Below are 21748 nucleotides of genomic sequence, written 5' to 3' on the forward strand. Positions count from 1 at the left end.
TCACTATCTCCACGCGCGTTGCAAGCACCCATCCCCGGCTGTTTGCTCTCTGACAGCGAGGAGCCAGACTTGCATGGGAAGGGTATTGCCACCCCACAAGGCCAGGGGACAAGAGAATTGCTCTTGCCAGCTTTACTTGCTCTTGCACAAAGGTCAGGCAAAACATTGTCTGCTTTAATTCATGTCTTCTCTGTTTTACTTTTAGCCTGTGAAACAGAGTAAACCACAGCAGGAAAAATATATTTAATTTATGCTTGAAAAATGCCTTATACTCCAACAGGTATATAAGGGTCCCCTTGAGAATGGATATTTTGTAGTTGTAAGCTACTCCTGGAGAAGAAAAAATAAGTAGATGATTTAAAAAGAGACTTCTCACATAAGGAACAGCTCAAGCATTACTGATAGAAGCTTTGGCATTATTCCTCCTAGCGACTCGTTTTAGTGTTTTACTATCTAAAGCAGCCCCTTGGGACTCCTGCACAGCCTGAGCATGTGGAAGGGCACATTGATAGAGTTTAAAGGCCAAATTCATTGCACCAGCAAGGGCAGCCTCTGGTCCAAACTGCGCTGTAACTCTCAGCTGATGGACCATCAGCTCACCACTTAATGTGCCTGAAGACATGCCTCCTGCTCACTCTCACCCTGACCTCCTTCCCCTTGGTTCCCCTATTTTGCTTTCTTGGAGAAACAATCAATAGGGTGAACATGAGAGAATTTCTGCCTCAGTAGGTGCCAGCCCAGGTGATTACTGTGGACAAGCTCAAGCCAAAGAAGTAAAATGGATGAAGCGATGGGCAGGGTGCCAGAGGTACTCAGAACCAGGAGAGATCCAGGCACACTCGCTGGGAGAGGCATGAAAGCACCTAAGCACTTCAGTGCCATGGCCACTTCATTACTTCTGTGAAACCTTCTGTAAAGACATCAGGGTCTCCCCGATTAAATCATCCTTCAGGTCCACCTGGTACTTAGAAGACACCATTTCTAAAGCTGACTTAACTTTAATCTTACCTGGAAGACTGGAGTTGTGGGTCTTAGCTCCACCCTTCTGGCAGCTGTAACTCACCTCACTCTCCATCAACCATCAGTACACAACTGGAGAGTAAGACATTTACCACACTGGATTTCAGTCACTGCTACAAAACTGCTTCCCCAGATGTCTCCTCCCTAGCTATACAGAAGCAAACAGAAACACAGCCTCTCCCCTCCCTAGAGCTGAGGGCCAAAAACAGTGTGCAGGGGGAATTCAGCCTAGCAGGTCTAAGATTCAGAAGGTAAATTCCCATTTTCAGAGAGAACTGAGGCTGCCAAGATCTTCTGAGGAGGTTCACCCTGCTGTGGAGCAAAAGAAGTAGTAAGAAACCTGCAGTAAGAAACCTGAACTGCAACTAAAGAAATCCTTTGTCCTGCAGCAGTTGTCCTGCAGGTATTTCCCCAGCTGATTGCCCACCACGCCATTTTCCAAATTTCAGCTTACTTCAGTGAGGGGGTGCAAGCTGTTTTGGCAAGATGCTCCATGCTTGCGAACCTTCACACACTCACAGAAGAGAGCTGAAACACCTCCCAGAATCTGGGGGAAGGTAAGGAAAAAAGATTCCTATAAAGCAAACAACGCCCACCGCCACTGGAAGAATGCCTACTGCTAAGCTTACATCAAACAGCCAGTGCTAAGTATTTCTTTCTAGAGACAGAAATGCATCCTGGGGAAAAATAAATAAATAAATAAAATAAAAAATGTTTTAGGCACTTAAAGGCTCATTAAGCTTGCAGCTTAAGCTCTGAGGACGCCTTGGCTTGAACACTGCAGCAAATACCATGTTGACACTTACCATTATTGCTCAAGTGTCAGAGTAAAGCTTTAAATGGTTGAAGAGACCGTGTCAGATGTGAGGATCCTGTGAAATGCTATGAGGATGCCCCAGAGGGGCTCTCCTAGTGGTGTCCACACTGACACCAACAGGGAGGAAAGGTAGGAACATCCACACTGCTCCAGCACTCATGAAATAACACAGCTTCTCAAAGCAGCTTGAGCGTGTACCCCTACACTCCAGCCAATGCCATCCAGCAGCAGGGAGCTGCATGCCAGTACTGAGGGGAGGTGTGTTACAGCAGGTGTGTTGTGATTAAAGCCACATTTTCCCTCCAATCTGAGGGAAAGATCAATATTTTCACTGTGCCTAATCCATCACTGGCAGGTTGGTCTTACTCAAGACGTGCTCAGAGCAGTTTTGCTGCTGCCTAGAAACCTTTTAATTTCTTTAAGTGCAGCCACTTAAAGCACCTTTCTTTGAACTGGCATCTCCGGGGCTTGTTTTGGCTTGATTTGGTTTGCATCAGCAAGAACCCTTTCTTCTTCAACCCCCCATGACAAGGCACTGCATTTACTCGAATGTTATTGCGGGAAGCTTCCCAAGGCAGCCTGCTTAGGGATCCATTGCCTCAACAAGGGTTTCTATCCCTATTTTAGGTGCCAGACTCCCAGCTGCCATGACAGAAGGCTGCGAGTCTCCTCTGCGTCCTGGCTCATCCGTGCCAGCACATATGGACGTGTTGCAGCTCTGGGGACAGCTGATGGGGCACAAGACCCCGATAACCAGGCACCTGGCCTGCTCCCTCCATGCCCTGTGCCAACCAGGAAGGCAGCATTCATAATCTATTGTCCCTCCCCACATCTTTTTCCTTTGTACAAAAGATCCCACGTGCACTGATCTGAAGTTCTGACGTCTTTTGGCAGCCCCAAGTCTGTCATAGGGTCATTTATCATAAAATATGGCCAAAGTAATATTGATAATTGAAGATGGTAGATGGATGGATTTGCCATCTAAGTACTTGCAAAAGAAGAAAAAAAAAAGCCATTCTGAAATACATAAACATTTGAATTCTAAAGAACAACAGGTATGAATATATAATGGAAGTCAATTGGTGAATGTTTCTGTGCAATTGCTGCTGAAGTCTCTGATGCTGAGGCAGACATCTCCAGCAAACAAGCTGCCACGCACTCTTCAGTCACTAGGCTCCAGGAAAAGAAGAGGATTGCTGGATGCAGTTAGTTGCAAATGCACTCTCTGAGCGTCTCTGTCCTTCACTGCCGTAACCCTTGGTCAGGCTGGAATTTTCCAATGCTATGTCATGTGTTTGACTTCAGGTGCCTCTCTGAGATTCTTACAAACTAAATTTCCCCCAGATCCTTAAAACAAAGCTTTGGGAAAACAAAATATCTTTTTAAGGACTCAAGTCAGATTCTGAAAGCCCAGACATGTGGAAACACCAAACCATTTTTAAAACTTCAGCTTCTGTCTTCAAAGATCTAACATACAAACTACTGTTTCTAGCAAGGAAAAAACACAAAGAAAGCCACAGAATATTATCTAGGAAATGTGTTGTAGGAGACTGATAAACCAGATGTGCTGTCACTGGTTTACTGTCTGTCAATCACTGCATTTGTGGCTGATCATTTGGGTAGATTCATCTGCATACAAAAACCGTACCAAGTCATCTCATCTGAAAACACTTTTGAAACAATCAGGCAGAACAGTTAACAGGGAGGTATCCCTCACTGCACATCATTGTCTTTAAGGCATTAACAACCAAAATTGAACATACGTCAAGTATTCGTATAAAAGAACTAGATTCCTTACAGGATTAACAAAGAAAACAACAAAAAAAGCAGAAGAACATTTATCTTAAATCGTTAGGACTATTGCAAAGCATTAGGCTTATGCTACCATTTCTGAACTCTCCATTCCAGTTTCACCCCGCCTTTTATTTACCTTGAATCCCCAAAGGACTAACATTGCCTCTCAATGCTGGCACATGATGGTACCGGTGTGGCCTTGAACTCCTGTACATCCAGTGGTACCTGCCAATTTCCATTTCTGGTCTGGTGATCACTGCCAATTTTAGGTGGTAAAAAGTCAGTGTCACCAAAGTTTGTAGTTCAGCACTTTCAGTCATTTAACTTTAAAAATAAGAGCCCATAAAAACACACTGTAGTTTCATCACTGAAATAATGTAACTTTACCAAAACAAGGGAGAGGTTGGGGGGACAAACAACAGGGAAATGTTCATACAAATATTAAGAAGGGTTGAACAGCTGGAACTCCAGCTGGGATTTGAATTAAACCCACGGAAAAGGACCTCGGTTACAGTGGCTGGTCATTCCTCCTCACCCCCACCCCGTTTCTACCCCTCCTTGTTCATGGCAGGGAATGAAAGAAGACATAGCCATGGCAAAACATGTTATCTGGTTCCTAAAAATTCCAAATCTGACAAAGAGAATGATTAATATCACATGTCGAGACAAGTCAAACACAAAAGCTCATTCTGTTATTTTTTTTACATAAAAAAAATGTGGGTTTTGTTTTGCATAGGCTCTGCTGATTTCCAAAATTCTGGACCAAATAAGTTAAAAGAGGCTTATTCGAGGGTTGGAGGGAGCAGGAGCTGTTATCCTTCTACCCCTCTTTCTGGGGCCCAGAGGACAGGCACAGCATCAACATTTCCCCCTCGCCTCCCTCACGGCACTGCCGGGCTGTCAGGGCAGGATGACCTGGCCATTCCTTGTAATGCACTGCAGCCCCCTCAGCCCCAGTGAAATGCAAAGGTAATCACCCTCCCTGGCCAAAATAAATATGACTTCACAGCATTTCAGTAAGTGGAGGAAGTGACAGTTACAATGTCAGAAGCCATGTATTGTGAATTAGGTCCAAGGCAAATTTCTGGGGGGTAGGAGCTCGAATGCCATACATTTTTGGGCTGTGAGGGCCCCGGTCCTTCTCTCAGGTTGTTTTGTTTTGTTGCTGGTGAGTTTGGCACAGCTACATTTGCATACGTCAGAAGAGAAACATCTTGGCTTTGAATCCAAATGGTGGATCTAGAGGTTTCCAACAGGAATTTGTCCATCTCCTACACCAGCGAATGAACTCTGGTGCTAAAAGAGCCCCTTGGGTTGACACAGACATAGTACCAATGGCTCAGTAAAGGCCACTTCATGGTTTGCTACTTGTCCCCTCTCCAGTACTCACACGCAAACCATCAAGCAGTGTGTCTTTCCTAAGAGGCATTGCTTGACTTTGCATAGCTTATCCTTCCTCTTTGGAAAGACAAACGCCACATTTTATGAAGGCATCCAAATTTAGAACGTCTTGAAGCCATCATTCCAAAATGACTTTGCATGCTCAGGAAAACTTCCGTGATGATATCATCTCCTCCTGCTTACACAGGAACAATCCCGCTCATGAGATCACAAAAAACACCGTAATAATTGAATTTGATACAAACTGGAAAACAACAGCACTGCTTGCTGGTACTGTGTACTGTCTGCCCCCTCCCTGCTCCCTCATATTTTTGAAGCTACTTACTAGACATGAGTAACAGATTCAGATTTTAATAATAATAATAACCAGCTGGCAAAACTTCTGGGAAGAAAAACAATTCCAATTGCTTTGCAGGAGCATTTAGATCACATCCTTGGCACCACAAAGGTCTTATGCTGCTAGGCCAGAACCCACAATTTGAGATTTCTCTTGTGGCATCTACAAAAACCACTTGCTGAAAGCAGCAGATGCTGGCACAGTCACTGCCTACTGTGGAACCAGCATCAAACACCGAAACGTGGAGTTAGCACGCAAACTTTGCAGCATCATTTCTGTAAGCGAAAATAATCTTTTTTTTTTTTTTTTTTTTTTTTTGTCTTTAATTAGTCATTTCTGGCTTTGGAAAAACAGGGCTCCTTTCATAGGGCGGTAGTTCAAATTGCATGAAGAATCTCAGTTTTTCCATTGCTCTGCAAAGAGACACTTAGCAGCTGGCCACTTTATGGCCTTCGCTGCACGCATGATGTGACTCCTGAAGCCAGAGAGTATCTTCTGGTGACTTCTCTGGGCTCCACAAAGGTCCATTTGTGCAAAATCACCACCAGGTCAGAAGCTCCATAGGCTTCAGTGGTGTAACAAACACCACACACAGTACAGAAAAAAAGGAATTTTAACTCTGCTCCCCAAAAATTCAGATGACAACTGCTTTATATTTATTTTTTTTTTTGAGGAACTAATGATACAAGTTGCATTTCTAGGTGTAGGTGAAGATGCTCTCTGTGCACAGCCGTGCTCATTAAGGCATCCTGTGCTGGATCCCACGCAGAGCCAGCAGCTACAGGACTGACAGTGTTTGTGTGTCACACAGTGCAGACACTCTGATGGCGACTGGGGCGTTCAACATGCATTTTGAATGAATCATCTCACATGCCTGCAATAAAATTTGCGGTGTCCAATGTCCTCAACGCTTGCTGTCTCTAGCATATGGCTTTAGAGGAAACAAACAGTTTGGACTTTCACCTGTGGCAGCCAACGAAGCAGTGTGTGGTCCATGGGAGCAAAGAGGGGGTTATCACTGGGTCATTTATGATCTGACAGCCTGGTGATATATACTGCACCAGCAGCAGGGCTGGTCAGAAAATGGGGAAAGGCTGGAGAAATAGAATAGGGCTCCCCTCTCCAACAACTCTGCTCCCCTCTCCTGCTGCAGTCTATTGTCCACAGACATCGCCATCTGGGTTTCTTTCTATGTTACCATATACTGTGGCACATATGTCTAGGTTTTCTGCTTTCATGAGGTCAGTCAGGCAAGTATGAGTACAGTCTCTGAGCGTTTTTCAACCCCCTCCTATTTAGAAGCCAAATCCTATTCATTAAAACCTAAATCACTAAGCCTGCCAAATTATTATCCCCAGAATATAGTGTGTCCCAGATTCTCCCTGGGCTGGACCTCTTTCTACAGTTGTATTCTTCAAGGACTTATACTAAAGCAGTTATTATTTTCTGGGGATCTGAAACACCAATAAATTGTTTGAAACAGGAACAAACATGCAGTACACTAAAAATCTTTAAATGGCTTGATAGCTCTGAAAGTATCCCCTAATGCTAAGCTAATGCAGTGCACTTGAAAACTTTGGCTAATAACTATAACGTATGTTAAAAAGATGATTTTTTTTCCAATTTGCTATAATGAAAAATACATCTATTGGTGATGCATCAAAATGTCATAAGTTCACTCCACAAAATGAACTACACTAAAAGTGAAGTAAACAGCATGCTAATTCAGGCCTTTCTCAAGTCACACCCCAGTATCTCTGTTCACACTGCAAACACAGTTGCACAGTTGTGTTTAAGCAAAGTATCTTCTTCATGCTGTTGACTGGCACATACTTACCTAGTTAGAGTTTAATACTGGAAACATCGCTTTGTATTATCATGAATATAATAATTGAAGATCACAGCCCTTCCTGTGCACAAGGATGTATTTCAGGGAGTATCTTATTAGGCAACAGCCAATTAAAATGAACCATTGACACAGCTGTTGAGGTTGGCTTTCATTATTCCTAAGTATAGCAAATGCAATTTGTACATAGTATGTATCCATACAAGGAAACTATTTCCAAGTATAATAGCTTTCTTCCATGTGTAAATTGTAAATTCACTGTGGCCATCCACAGCTTTTTTTGGTTGGTTGTTTTTTGTTTGTTTGTTTTTAATCTTTTTGGTGTGTGTTTGGGGAATTTTGCAGCTTGGTAATATTCCTCTTAGTTAAATGGAAAGGGGAACTTCTTGTCTCTGCTGATGTGTATCAGGATCTATATCATTCACTGCTGATGCAAAAAGGCATTTCGTTTTTCTTATTTATTCCACCTCAGTAAATCTGCCTGCCCAGTCCTCACGTTTTGATTTAATTTAATGCCTGCAAGATAAGCCCTGTCATTTGTAATAATTTGTAAACCTTCATCTTTAAAATGCATCCAATCTGTCCTGCAGCCCTGTAAAGGATCTGCTAAACATTTTGCTTGAGTGTGCTCATGGTGTTCTCTGATAAGGGCTGCTGATATGCAATGTACAGCTGACTTGCTTCTTATCTCCATCAACATGGGCGTTGTTCCATTTCCAATTAAAAAACTGGGGCAGCAGCCACTCATCTGGGTGCAGAGGAACAAATGCCTGATAAGCACTGAATCCAACAGCTGGGCAGTATCATTGCCTGAATCAGGCAGGGGGCTTGCAAAAATCCTTATTAAAATACAAAGCTGGAATTCACATACAATTCAGCAAACTTTGGAAATGTAAATAAGATCAATCTTTTTCATTTACCAGTCCGTAAATATTCATGAAGCCCATTAGCTTGCGTAAATTGTCTCAATTATACTGCGGTCCAAAATAGCAGGCCTTCCACATTTGCCACAGGGATGGGAAACACAAACTGGTACCTACATGACACCTCTCTCTAGTTGTGATTGTATGAGGTGCTCGAACTCAAAGCAGACCTCAGTGCCTGGGTGGTTTTGTTCCCCTGTGTTTCCCTCTGGAGTACAGGAGTTTACATAGATAGCATGCAATCGTATCCTCATTTCCTCAAAGTATTTGCATTTGGCAGTGCAAAGCACCCTGCATGTGGACCTGAATATCCAACGTGAAGTTCTCAGGATCTTTTCTTGCCCAGTTTTAGCAATAACAACATCTTCTTGTACTTGGCCATTCATTTCTGGAAGGAAGAGTTAAAATATTCTGTGACAGCTCTTCCATTGCTCCAAGCTGCTATAGTTGCCTTGCAACCACCGGACCTAGTGCATTTCATAAAGGGCAGTTACTGCAGTAAGCTCAGGTGTGATGTAAGAGGAACAAGGAGGTGTTGCAAGCCTGGCAAACCTTTCGATCAGGAGATCCAGTCCCCTTTTGAAGAGGTCAGTTGCTGTTTTGCACACCCAAACAAACCAACAATATTTTCCAGGAAGTTTCTCCACACAAAGAAAAAGCCCATTTTTCACCACAAGGGCTGCTGGTGAAAAAGCCCTTTTGCATAAGCCTGCCATTTCCCTGAGGCACCTGATGCCTGCTGAGCCCATCTGAAACCCGGCTGGACCACGCAATCTCAGCATGCTGGAACATCTGCCCCCCAAAAGCTCTGCAGACCTCCTCCATCAGCAAGCGCTTCATGGCAGTAACTCCTCATGGGGACCTGGGCTATTTTACTACCGAAACTAAAAGTAGAATCGACTGTTTCAGCTTTCTGCATTTTAATTCGCTGTGAAACATATTTGGAAGTTAACTGAATGGAAATAAAGAGCATAATGTGGGAGACCATGTGTTACTTTCAGAAATTAAGGAACTGTCATGAACAAAGCCCCAAAGTGTTACATAAACATACCTAAGTAACATAGCCAAAGTATGAAATTATCACAGAAAAACCAGGAAATGGTGGTGAAATTAAGATAGGAAATTCCCCAGGCTGCATCCTACAAAAACAACAGATCAACCACCTTGACTTGGTAACAGATTTACTGTTCTACATGTTGTGCTTTCACCCTTGCCAAAATAAAAAGAGAAACTATAAGCTCATCCTAAACACTCTCAGCAACACATTTTGTTTTGCACAGCTGCTGACACATAAAGATAACTTTGGTTTTTATTGTCATGAGTTCTAACAGTTTAAAAGAAACTCATCAGTCATAAGAAAAGAAATCACTGTAATTTTTGAAGAATTATCTGTGAGCTCCAGGTGGTTTAATAGCCAAGATATTTAGGACATTTTGTATATTAATTACTCAAAAACTGCAGCGAGGTGGGTTACTGCCCACATACACTAATGGCTTTCAGAGTTTAATCTCTCATCAGTGGAACTCCTTTTGTGAAATCCCTAAGGGATTATGTAGTACTATGTCTAATCACTTGACAAATTTCATTTACTTGAAACTGAAGCTAGGTTTGAATTATACAAAGTGTGTAGGAGGGATCAGATTCAAAGCAGCAAAACAGAATCTGGTACCGGACAGCATCAGATTTATCATTACGTTTGTATCCAAACTGTTTAACAATAAATGAAACAATTTTCTCAGTGAAACCTATTAGTTGTGTATCAGCTGCATATGCCTATGAGATACTCAAATTGCTTACAAACAGCACACAACATAGCATGAATAGCATGAATCATGTAAAAAGGCAGTGGAGATTTTAATAATTTTGTATTATTTAGCAAAAGCCTTGTTGCTATGAGTTGTACAATAGCCTGCTACTCTATGAGGAGAGATTTATTTGGCATGAATTACATGATGCAGAAATAAAATGCTCCTTGGGTAGCTGCATCTACCCCTGAAGTTGAGCCCTCCGGACCAAAAGCACCACCTGTACCGCTGGGATGAGCAAAGCACCTCTCTCATGCACTGCCACCTCCCTTCTGCACAACGGCTACCACCAGCTTGTTTTCTCCATTAAAGAGCAATTCTTGGTGGTTAAACACATCCCGAAACCTAACACTGTGAAACTCATGGCATTATTCTCCATTTCCAGAGAGCAGAAAGATCTCAACACGAACAAAACATGCCAGAAAACACCACAGAAAATGAAAAGGAATTTAAAATTAAGAGTAGTATTTGGCAACAAGCTAGCTACAGGAAGGTAGTGTGATACTGGAGTCTCCTGGATGTTTCTATAGCTGAGGTCTCCCGCACTGCCAAGCCCCGCTACACGGCAGGTCTCGGTGGAAATGCCGGGTTTCGGCTCCAAAAAGGACACGCAAACACACAGCCACACGCTCCCTCCAAACCAAATTCACCAAAGCCTATCAAGGACGCAGCAATGACAAGAGTTCTTTTACAGAAAAAATCATTTCTGGTCCGCTCAGGAAAGGCTCAGAGCAACCGTATGCTCAGACAGACGGACAGACCGCCGCTCCATCGCCGCGCTGCCGAGCCAGCAGATGCGCTAAGGGTTTCTTGAGAGCCCTTCTGAAAAGTGACCCAACTGGCCTGAACCTCTCTCAGCGCCCTCAGTGAACGGATTTAAACAGGCTATTGTTCGACCCCCGGGTACCTTTTTTCTCTTGGCTTTGTTCTGCATTTTCCTCCGCTGCAGTTTCCATGGCTGGCTTCATACCATCCACCAAAAATGCCGCCCCCCCGCCCCCCCGGCACAGGCTCTTTCTCCTCGCCTCCTTTCGCGCTCCCTTCCGTCTCCTATTGAGGGCGGCGGTGACGGAGCGCCTCTGTTCTCCCTCCTGTGGATCACAGCCCCTTCCACATCGCCCAGACTCTTGTCAGCTTCGATTTCGCTCCGCTCACTGGCCCGCCCGGCACCGTGCCAGCCACCGCTCCGCCGTACGTCACCGCCAGCCCCGGCTATAAGAGAGCCCCCTGCACCCCTTCCCCGCTCCCTGGCATAGGGGAACCGCTCCCCTGCAGCGAGCGATGGGGAGGGGAGAGGAGGGTGAGGAAGAAAGGAGCCCCCCCTCGTCGCCTTGGAGGGGAGCGCAGGCCGGGGCACAGCCGCAGGGCTCGCTTTCCCGTGGGACCCTGTCACCACGCCGCGCATTTTGATTTATTCCGCACGCCCCCTGCCCTTGTGAGGGACGGGGGGCGAGGGGTCGGCACCGCTTGTTTGCTCCCCTGGCTGAGTGAGTCCCGCTCACATGAGGCAAAAGCACGTAGGGGAGAAGTATACGAGCAAGGGTGCCTGTATCTGTAAGAAAAATCTAAATTCTTTCTCTGACTCGTGAGCACAATGGAAAAAAAAATCATATAAAAATCACAGCAGGCAGAAAGGAGACAAGCTGAAGTGACCTAAAACGTGTGTGCAATACTGTAAAGGATGAAATGTTGAAAAAAACACAGCTTGGGGTTATAAAAGGATGCCTGCCATTTGAGACCTAAAGCTACGCACAGAAACGAGTGCATCGTCGCCGCGAAGGCCGGGTGCGATGGCTGCCCTCCATGCAGCACAGCCCATGGCATGGCACCAAACTGGCTCTGCACAAAGCAAAACCAGGCCGTGGCCATGCTGCTCCGTACAGGGCCACCTCAGGTGTTCCCCAGCCTGCTCTGGGGAGCCAACATGCACACGGGTGTTATTCAGCATCCAAATCCCAAGCCTACACATCCAAGACAAAGTACTGAGGCTCATGAGCCTTGCCCACCACTCTGCTCATCTCAGTGGCCTGTGGCGTGCCATGCTGCACAGGGTGGCTGTGCCCAAATGTACCCCTCGCTGTGTGCAGGGTGATGGAGCAACCAAGGAGCGATGGGCTTTTTGCAATCTGGCAGGTTTCAGCACTTTCGAGCCCCTGCGGCAGATCCTGCAGGCTGCAAAAGTGCCAAGAAGATTCAGCGAATGCTGAAGATGTTAAAACCTACATGCTGCATGTTCCATATAGCAGATTCAACCAAGAGAGTGGGAAGAGGGAAGCAGGCCAAGGATTTGTAGCTGCAATTCAGCCTTTTCTGACTGAAGTTACTACACCCACAATTTTGCTGTGCATTTTTATTTCTATAGATATCTAGTGAAAAGCACAAAAAACCTCAGACCCTTTAGAGAAAGTTCCCTTCATTTGCAAGAAAGCAGTGCACAAATCTCCTCCCTCACCAGTGTCACCACAGCAGCAGCTGAGCAGTAATGCCCAAAACAAAGTAACAAGCACATCATGCCCCAACCCCATTGCCAAGAGGTCTTGTGCTCCTCACCCATCCTAAGACTTCACAGCACAGCACCAAAACTTGATGCTAGGCATTTGCCTAAAAACCTTTCTTGAAGTCCAGGAAGAGTCTGTGCTTGAAGCTCACATCTCAGCAGAATGTCTTATGAGCAGGATGAAGCTAATTTGTAGAGGAGATGAAGTTTCCACAGGAACCCTTGTGCAAGGCTCTTGCAGGTAATCAAATCAGCAGCCCCAGCAGAAACCTCACCCCCCATGCAAGGTTTATTTCACCAGCCTGCTATAGCACACACACATCAGTCCATAGACACTAAAATCCCTGCCCCAACGAGACCATGTAATGCAAACATGCTCCTTCAAGGAATCAGCTGAATGGTGAAAACGTAGGTGACATGTTTCCTGTGTTGCTTTAACCCATTACTAAATATTTTTCAAATTCTGCAGTCAGCAAGGAAAAAGAATTTGGGATAATGATCATGCAAAGTAAACCTTCTATAAAGTGTGTTTCTTTCTACCATTTACCATCAGTAAGATTGAAAATACATAGCAAACACACCCTACTTGCTGAAAGTCACATTGATTTTAGCCATTGGTCAAAGCAATTGACTGCTCCTGACACTGAAATTCCTTTCTTGGAACTTCTCATCATTCAGTCTGTGCTTCTGGAAGCTCACAGCTGTGACAGGCTACACCTTGGGTTGTTAATGACCTTCACTCACTTTGGAAGGTAAAACAATTAAAGGATTGAAACCTCACTTCTGACTGCCCCGAGTTACAAAAACCCTGTTCAGAAAATAATCTGATAGCTCTAACATTAATATTCCAAAGTAGTATAAATGCACAGAAAATACAACTGTTACCTGGAACTTCCTTTCTTTAAGTAGAAAGTACATTCAATGAATCTTTGGTTCTGTCCTTGGAAGAAACCCTTTACATGTACCAAACCCCTTTCTCTTGGTCACTGACACCTACTCCTTCAAACAACTGCATGCTTTCCCTCTGCCAAGCAGATTTTGTTGGGCAGGCTCAGGACTTTTTAAGCATGACAGAACTAAGAAGCCAGGAGAATATTTTCCCCTACTTTCTCTTAGGATAATCCCTTCAGCAAACCAGCAATACGAAAGTAAGAGCATGGTACCAAAACTCCTGGAGACCCTGAAATGAAGACTTCAGAGGCCATCAACCTAAACTATTCAGAGGCATTAATTCTACTAAATCATCCTCTAAAAGCTCTAAGTGATGCATGATTGCACTGTTCTCCCCCACTGTTTACTGCTTTCCAGGTTGCTGGAATGTATGATGGGTTTTATGTACTTATCACCTTAAGTAATTTCTTAATCTTACTCCTTGTCCCCCCATTGGTAAGCACAGCAGACAGAACAAACCATAGGCTATTTCCTCCAGTGCTAACACAAGCGTGGATCTTGCACATCACATGTTAATCTCAGCAAGTTCTCTCCTCCATCACCCCCTCTCCAAATCAGATATATCATTCTCATAATGCATGATCAAACCAGGAGACATATGCCTATGACAAAATGGCAAAAGACAATGACACAAAGGTGGAAAATAACAAAAGATAAAAAACAAGCAAACAAACAAACAAAACAACAACAACAAAAAAAACAAACACCTTTGAAGACTGAGAAGACTGATACTTAGCAAAAACCTGCTGTACCAACCAGGCTCATTTAGATAACGAGTGACCAGGAAAGGTAGCTAGTTACATTTAGTTCAGCCCAGCATTTTGTTTGCAGACCAAAATAAAAACGAAAATGAGGAGAAGGGCAGAGCAGCAAGGGATTCTGCTGCTAAAGCACATGTCCTTGGGGAAAATCATTCAGACTTGGGGAAAGTAATTCAGAATCCTGACAGACAACACAGCTAAAACGTACAGCCAGACCCCATGAAGAACAGCAATGGAGCAAAATATGAGAAGGCACTGCAAACCAAGTGACACTCACTACAAAATAGCATTAAAGAGGTTTTAATCTATTTTATCTAGCTTAAAAATAAAAAATAAAAATAAATCACATTTAATCATTTTGCTCAGTCAAGTAAAGCACTACAATTGCATGGGTTAAAATGATATTAAAAATCCAATTCCATTCATGTGTCAATTCTATCAAACATCTATCTTTAATGTCACCGAATCTAGTTTACATTCCTGAAGGCTAAAGAACTCTATCATAAGCTAGGGAAAATTCTTTAGGTTTAAGGAGATGAGCACGTTTTTGCCATTTCTACAAAACCTTCACAGAGCTGTAATAAAGAGTGTTCCCAGATAGTTCAAGAACAATTTCAGATCATCCTATGAGATTTGAGATTCTGAAGTTAAAATTCAGAGGCTGTTCCTCAGACCACAGTGACGTATTCCAAACAACTAATTTTAAAGACACTTGTAGCGTGCATGTTTTAGAAAATATGTAAAAATATTCAAGAGAAGGAACAAATACACATACAGCCACTTGGTGCATCTCAGTATAACTGCTCACAGTCAGACCTGTTTTAGAGCAGTTACCTAGGCTTGAGTATAAAATCCACTCTGAATGCTCATGCAAAAGCCAGCAAATTTTCCATGTGGATGAAATTAAAGCATGAAAACAGGCTTTTAGTTGTGCAGCGGTCAAGTACCTGGCAACTACTTAAAAAAAAAAAAAAAAGTCTGGGACCCATTCTTCAGACATATTAGATTACTAGGAAAATGAAATCCTAATTAGTGATCTCATGAACAAAAATGGTGGAAAGAAACTGCACTTTTACCACATCACAAAATACAGACTATTAAAAAAATATGAGCCTGCACTGCAGTTTAGGGATCTCAGTCTTGGATTTCAGTGCAGGGGCAAAACTGAAGACTTAAGCATGGAGAGTAGTTATCTTTGCAACCTAAGGAAATGCTGAATTCACTGATGCAGGTGCTCCAGGAAGATGAGTAGAGCTTAACAGTGTGAAGGTGCCAGTCCTGTGACCCCTTTCATGAAGCCACGTGAAGATGGCAATGACTGCTGCCAAGCTAAACGCCTGGCAGCAAGCAGGCAGGCAAAGGAGATGTTGTTCGGTTGTTGGGTTTCATGCATTTCTCTGGCTGGCCTGCTAGCTTCCAGCTGGACTGCAGCTTTGGCCCATTGCAATCATCATCACTGGGGAGAATCATAGGCAGGAAACGGCCTGAACCAGAATGCAGATGGATGGCATTATTTGGAACATAAAGGAAAAAAAGAATACCTTAAAGACTGAATAGGTGGTTCTAAATAGCTTTTCCAGTAGCTAAGCCTTGGACAGTCTCAAGACCTAGTCTCAAAAAATAATCAAATGGCAGAGATGCGAAAGCTACCAAAGACAAAAGCCCAAAGAGCTATAATCAAGGTCAAAACGAAAGCAAAAGTAGATGATCTTATAAGCAGCTGGAAAATCCATTTCTGCTTATGAGAGGCAGGCAATAACATGTAAGTAATTTAAAAAATGATATATATTTGCTAGTTATTATTTCTTTATCCAAAGTAATGGCTTTAAAACACTTTTTTTTTTTTTTTTTTTTTTTTTTTTGAGGGGGGAGGGGAGGGAGAATGGGGGTGAGTAAGAACTGTAGTCATTTGAAAACAGACTGGAAAAAAATAATTCAGAACCCTGAGAGATAGAACACGGGAATCTCAACCACACTGAAGACTTTTGGGGAAAAGCAATAGAAATAAAAAAGGCTACATTTGAAATTAACCTGGAAGTAACATCACCTCCTGCACTCCTCTGGTGCACAAGTGCCTAGAACAGCACCACGCTCTTGCTGAGCCAGAGCCGGAACCATGCTGACAAACTGGAGCCCATTTACACAACAGCTGGTAGAGCACAGAAATGTAGAAACAGTTCAGTGAAGAATTAAGAGAAACTAGGAAAATCCTCCGTACACAGAATAGAAATAAATATTAAGAAGGGAAAAACCACTTTAACATAATTAAAAGAGGATGCACTTGAAAGGGAAAACTCTGACTAAATTTCAGGCAAACTTCCTGACATCAAACAAGCCTCTAAAGGAAGCAATAAAATCTTCTCCCCTATGGGACTTTTAAAACCAGTACACAGAAATGTAATGGATATTCTGAAGAGATGAGAGACTGGCTGCACATACTGCCTGCTGTAATAGACATTCAAATCGTATTACAGGCTGGGCAGGTATCACCTCATAGTCACTCACATCCTTCAAACAGTGAAAACAAGTGCAGTCACATCCTTACTCTCACACATTCCCGGGATTTAGCAGACACCACCTGGGGATGACAAAGACTATGAAAAAAACAAAAGCAAAAGACAACCCAATATTTCTTTCAGAAGCAGCTTTCATTCAGCATGCACCATTCAGAGCACCAGCCCTGACAGTCATCCTCAGCTTCTCCTCCAGCTCAACAATTTCATGGCAGCATGCAGAGCTCCCTACAAGTGTAATGTATGGCAGGTTTCAAATGCTTTAAATTTAAAATTAGGCAGCAAACCCAGGCATTGAGTTATTTGATCATACATATATTTTCCATTCATGCAGCAGCAACATCCTCACATACATAACTAATATATGAAGCCCTTCAATGGTGCTTCAAACACTTTTATGATTCCTCCATCACTTTAAGGGCTAGGTTCTTTATTTTGGCACACATCTCACCTTTTTTGTGCTCTCTGTCACCTTCACAACAGAGGGGGGGGGGGGGGTTCTCAGCTGTGATTTCTGCTTCTTTATCCCTCTGCCTTGAGCCATGCATTCAGCAGCTGGAATGCTGCAGTGCAGCAGGAAACTGATACACTCGCATCCTTTGTCTTCACCCCCTTAATTCTGTGCCTAGAGGACAATACAACCTACTCCTCTTTTGCTGTGAACCCTTTCCTCCAATTCTGTTGTCAAATCCTGCTGCCATCTCAGAAGACTAACAAGAATTCGTTAATACTTGGACATACTGAAATAGCATCGTAGATGTTTAAGTCACACTTGCTACCATACCTACATTAATGTCTCTTGTGCATGTAAGAGAGCTATTTCTATTGGAGTTGTAGAAGGTAGCATAGGTATCATTATAACACATTGCTGCTAACAAACTGCTTAGTCTCAAAACACAAAAGTTTGCAACAGAATCAGTATTGGGAGGCTATGAGTTGATTTCTTTCCCCACTATCTATAAATAAATTGAAACTTCACTGAGTTCAGCCTTGACACAAACTTATTCTTCTGCTCCACAAAGTTGGATTTCATCAGACAATCCTGTGTTAACTTTACATCCAGTTCTGATTTTGAAAATTGCCCTCCCACTCTTTGCATAGACTTCAGCATCCCACCTACAATCTCTCATCTATTCAGTGCTCGTTTTGTTCTTCAGTCTTGGCCTCAGTCCAGTCTTTTCACAAAGCGTGGAAAAAGCAGAGAAGTATAAAGGCGCACAAAACCCGCCTGCTCCCCAAAAAGAAACAGAGGCACTCATTATAAAACATACCCCACATTGGAGGGGTGTGGGGAGAGACAGGGGTGAAGATGCCTCCTGAATTTCCTGAGGGGTAGCATGCAGGATTCATATGGATATGTGTGTATGTAGAAACCATACGTATTTGTATAAATACATGCATAAAGAAAGCACATTTCTGTTGAGCAGAAAACCTTATCACTATCATTAGAACCACAGTGAAGAGCAAAAATTAATTTACAGAGCCATGAAGGAGGCTTTTCCCCAGTCTCTTCCAGAGAAAGGCTGGAGAGCACCAATGGAGGTCCCTGCTCCCCCCTGTGTAGGACTTCTTTGCTTCTCTTGCTCCAGGCAGAGAGGACTGTGTGATCCCAAGTCAGACCAGAGTTTGTGGCAGAGCTGAGCCATAAGGTGAGAGCACTGACTGAGAGCCCCCACCGCATGCTCACCTCAGCATCCCGGGCTGAGACTGGCCCCACCAACACTGGTCTCAGCCACTCCTCACTCCAAGACACTCATGGATTATTGGGCAGTCACACATCAATGCTTTAGAAAAACGCACCTAATCCAGCAGTCAAAATGTTGACATAAAAGAAAGCATCAATGTAATGTCTGGTATGAGGTATTCAGTGTCTAAAGTTTCAGCATCTTGTAAGTCACCTACCATAGCTGTGTTGCTGCTACTGAAAATTCCCATTCCAGTGCAATTAAACTGTACTTTGGGAAGGATCCTGGCCTGGTTATGTTTTGTGGCCATGGACAGCCTGTTGAATTGCAAATATATCTTCTGTTCTCATACAAGACACTGATCATGAAGCCCTTGGTTAAGACACCAACTAAAGGCTTCCCAATTAATCCCCGCACTCTTTGCGAGTGCAGATATCCTCATTAGGAGAGCTGCAGGACATTAACAAGTTCCACTTTGAGGGTGTCCAATTAACTCATCCGCTAAATATGTGCCAGGCAACTCCAACCAGCCCAGCTTTCCCAATCCACTCTTTTAGCAGCCCCAAATTGGGAGCCCGGTCATGTATAACACAAGGGCTCTTTCTGCACTCCACAAAGCCTTTGAGACGGCAACTCGTGGGCAACAAACGGCGGCCCCTGAAGTGTTTAACAGGGCTTTCACTGGCGCGCTCAGAAAGTTAAGTGTGCACTCAGGGAGCTCGATGAAATGAAAAAACACCCACCCTCCACCTCATAAACAGCACAGGACTTAACCTGCCAACAAGGAGCGTTTGGGGCTCCGTCTGGATCATGTCATGCCTCCATTTTGCCGAATCTTGGTGGTGGGTGATCCTGCATACAAAGCGGGCTCTGAGACAAAAGCGCTATAGGGTGAGCTAAGGACAAAGTAGCAGCTCTCAGCCTGAATTTCCAGAGAGCTGTCAAGCAAAATCCCTTTGCCAAGGCAGGATTATTCCCCACAGTATACATTTCCAACACTTTGTCTCCCCTTAGTTTTAGGCATGGTGAGCTGGGGGCCTCTGGGTGGCCTAGCGGTGGAGCTGCCCTGTGGCACAGCCATTTTCCACAGCCTTGGGATGTTTCAAAGCTTGACACAAAGGTGGGCTGACACAAAGGCCAGTGGTGGCCTCACATGGCCAGGCTCCATCGGCAGCCCACAGAGGAGCAGCTCCTCCAAAATGAGCTGGGGCTGGATCCCTGACTCTGGATCCTCAGGTCCTGCTACACTGGGCCCTTCCAAAAACCACCCAGACCCTCTTCTGAGAGACCCTGCCCTGACACTGCCTAGTCACATCCCTGCTTTCCAGTTTCTTTCCAAACACAACATTCATTTGGTTAAGTAGCTCAACGCCATAATTTCGGCACTTTGTCATGAGTCAGAGTGAAATTCATTTAGCATCTAGTTTTCTCGACCTGTTCCTCGCGTCATTCCCATCCCACTTTATTTCTGTTCTCTAGGTTTCAGCACATTTGTAACGGTCCCTCTTGCACTCAGAGCTTCCCAAGTGTAAACACTAAGCATCATCATCATGTGTCTTCTCTGGAGACCCTTGCATTAGCAATACAAAGCAGCACTTGAGTATTTTTGCTCTCAGTAGTACTATAGACACATCATACATCTCTCATCACCACTCCTGACTCCCAAAGTGCCATCATCTGCTCCACTGCTCTGTGCCATTTGGAGAGGAAAAGGATGGAGCTAAGGGACCTGCCAAAAGGAAGAGGGATGGCTATACAGAAAAAAAAATACTTGAAAAAAAAAAAGGAGAAAAGCACAAGGCAGAAACAACAGACAGGCCTCTGGCTAAGATGTTCTCTTTGGTCTGTAGGAGAAACTGTGTTTCTGTATCAGAAAATGTACTCTGGCAAGTGTGTGCCCACTGTCCTGAAGGTGACCGAAGGCAGGTTTCTCAACAGGGACAGAGGTCTCCCCCTCACTGCAGTTCACAGTCTTTCCCACAGGCTGCAGAAGATCTCAGCTTCTTAAGCCTAACCAAAACCAACCAGTCCCATCTGCCTGTTCATAAGTTTAGCAATATAGCTAAGAAACTGAAGACCAACCTCCACTTTAAAAGTATTTCTAAGGAAATAATTTCAGCCATGGTCCTCAGCAGTATTTAAACTAATTGTTTCTTTGATCGTAGCATGTATTTCTATTACAGATGGAACATCACCAGATTGCAAATGCAATCAAAAGCCCATTTTCTTGGTTTAATTCACCATTAGTATACGGCAGGTTTATAGAGCCAAACAAACAGCTAGAGCTAAAAATCTCATTGCCATTTCAAACCGTTTCCAAGCAAATATCATAGCAACATTAACAGAACCTTGAGATTGTTTAATCCCAAATTCTCTACATTAAAATAACAGCAGCTCCTGTTAGAAAAACTAAGCTTATAGATTTTTAATACACGCCAAACACCGATGCTCGCTTTTCTCTTCATGCAGACAGGCTGGGCTGAGGAGGTGAGGCTGCCCCAGCGGGGGGGTCCCAGCAGGGCAGGGGGCAGCGGGCGCCCATGGGAACCCACCCGGCCCCCAGGCCAGGGGGCTTCACGGGTGACCGGGCTCGTCAGCCCCATTCAGCCCCGTGTACAATGGGGCACGGCCGCATGCCCGTAATGCGGGGCCTCCCCTTGCCCCCCGCTTTTATCATCCTTCATATCTCGGCGATGACACGGCTGAAAGGGCTTCTGATGGGAAATGTGCTTCGAATTAGCATATTTCCCCCGCCGTACAATGGAGGCATTAAGCTGCTGCGTTTTGAAAGTCTAAACAAAAGCAGCCCGGGCTGTTTTTAGCAGCGCTGTTTGAAGTTTTAATCCCTCCCTCTCTCCCAGTTTGCAAGCATATTTAACAAATTTTCACTCTTTCTGAAAAGAAGAAAGTGCAGCCGATAAAATCTTTTTAGCAAATTATATTATTTGATACATTTCAGAAAACAAACAAACAAACAAAAAAACCCCAACAACAATAAAAGAAGGCCACTCTTTCAACGTAGCAAAGAGCAACATCAGCTCCATGCTGTGCTTTCACCAAAGTACACACTGGAGGTGCCCCAAGCATTGGGGCAGACCCCACCATGGAGGATTTCCAAGCTAAAAGAAATTCACACAGCCCAGTATAAAGCCACGTGGGCTCCTGTACCCACAGCTCAATTTCCCTTGTACCACAGGCATGATGCTGAAAATACCAGTTTTCTACGACAAATTAAACTGCTATACTGCAGGGAGAAAAAAAAAGCCACCCCTCTCCTGGGGTTACCCTTTGGCTTAACTTGAGGGTTATGAAGAGCAGACCTAAATCTCAGACACAAACCCCTTTATGAAACAGCTTCAAATTAGAAATTGAAAACCTATCTACCAGGAGAAGCAGGG

The 21748-nt window shown here is 44.0% G+C and overlaps 1 protein-coding gene across 4 annotated transcripts in view; it reads right to left on the reverse strand.

Annotated features, from left to right (window-relative positions):
- GPM6B (glycoprotein M6B) overlaps window positions 1-21748 on the reverse strand; it is a gene marked incomplete at its 5' end in the record, with an annotated part of 107479 nt that overhangs the window by 20898 nt on the left and 64833 nt on the right. For 2 of the 4 annotated variants that reach the window (XM_084286610.1, XM_084286611.1), the window contains 2 exons: window positions 3768-3887; window positions 10851-10911. The exons of 1 other annotated variant lie outside the window; for it this stretch is intronic. In XM_084286610.1, coding sequence (XP_084142736.1) covers window positions 3768-3887; window positions 10851-10911 — 181 coding nt within the window. Of the gene's footprint in view, window positions 1-3767; window positions 3888-7896; window positions 7964-10850; window positions 10912-21748 lie in introns of those variants that run through there. One more of the 4 variants, XM_084286609.1, reaches the window with a different exon arrangement.

This window comes from Netta rufina (assembly GCF_964035555.1).
Source record: "Netta rufina genome assembly, chromosome: 1".
Taxonomy (NCBI): Eukaryota; Metazoa; Chordata; class Aves; order Anseriformes; family Anatidae; genus Netta; species Netta rufina.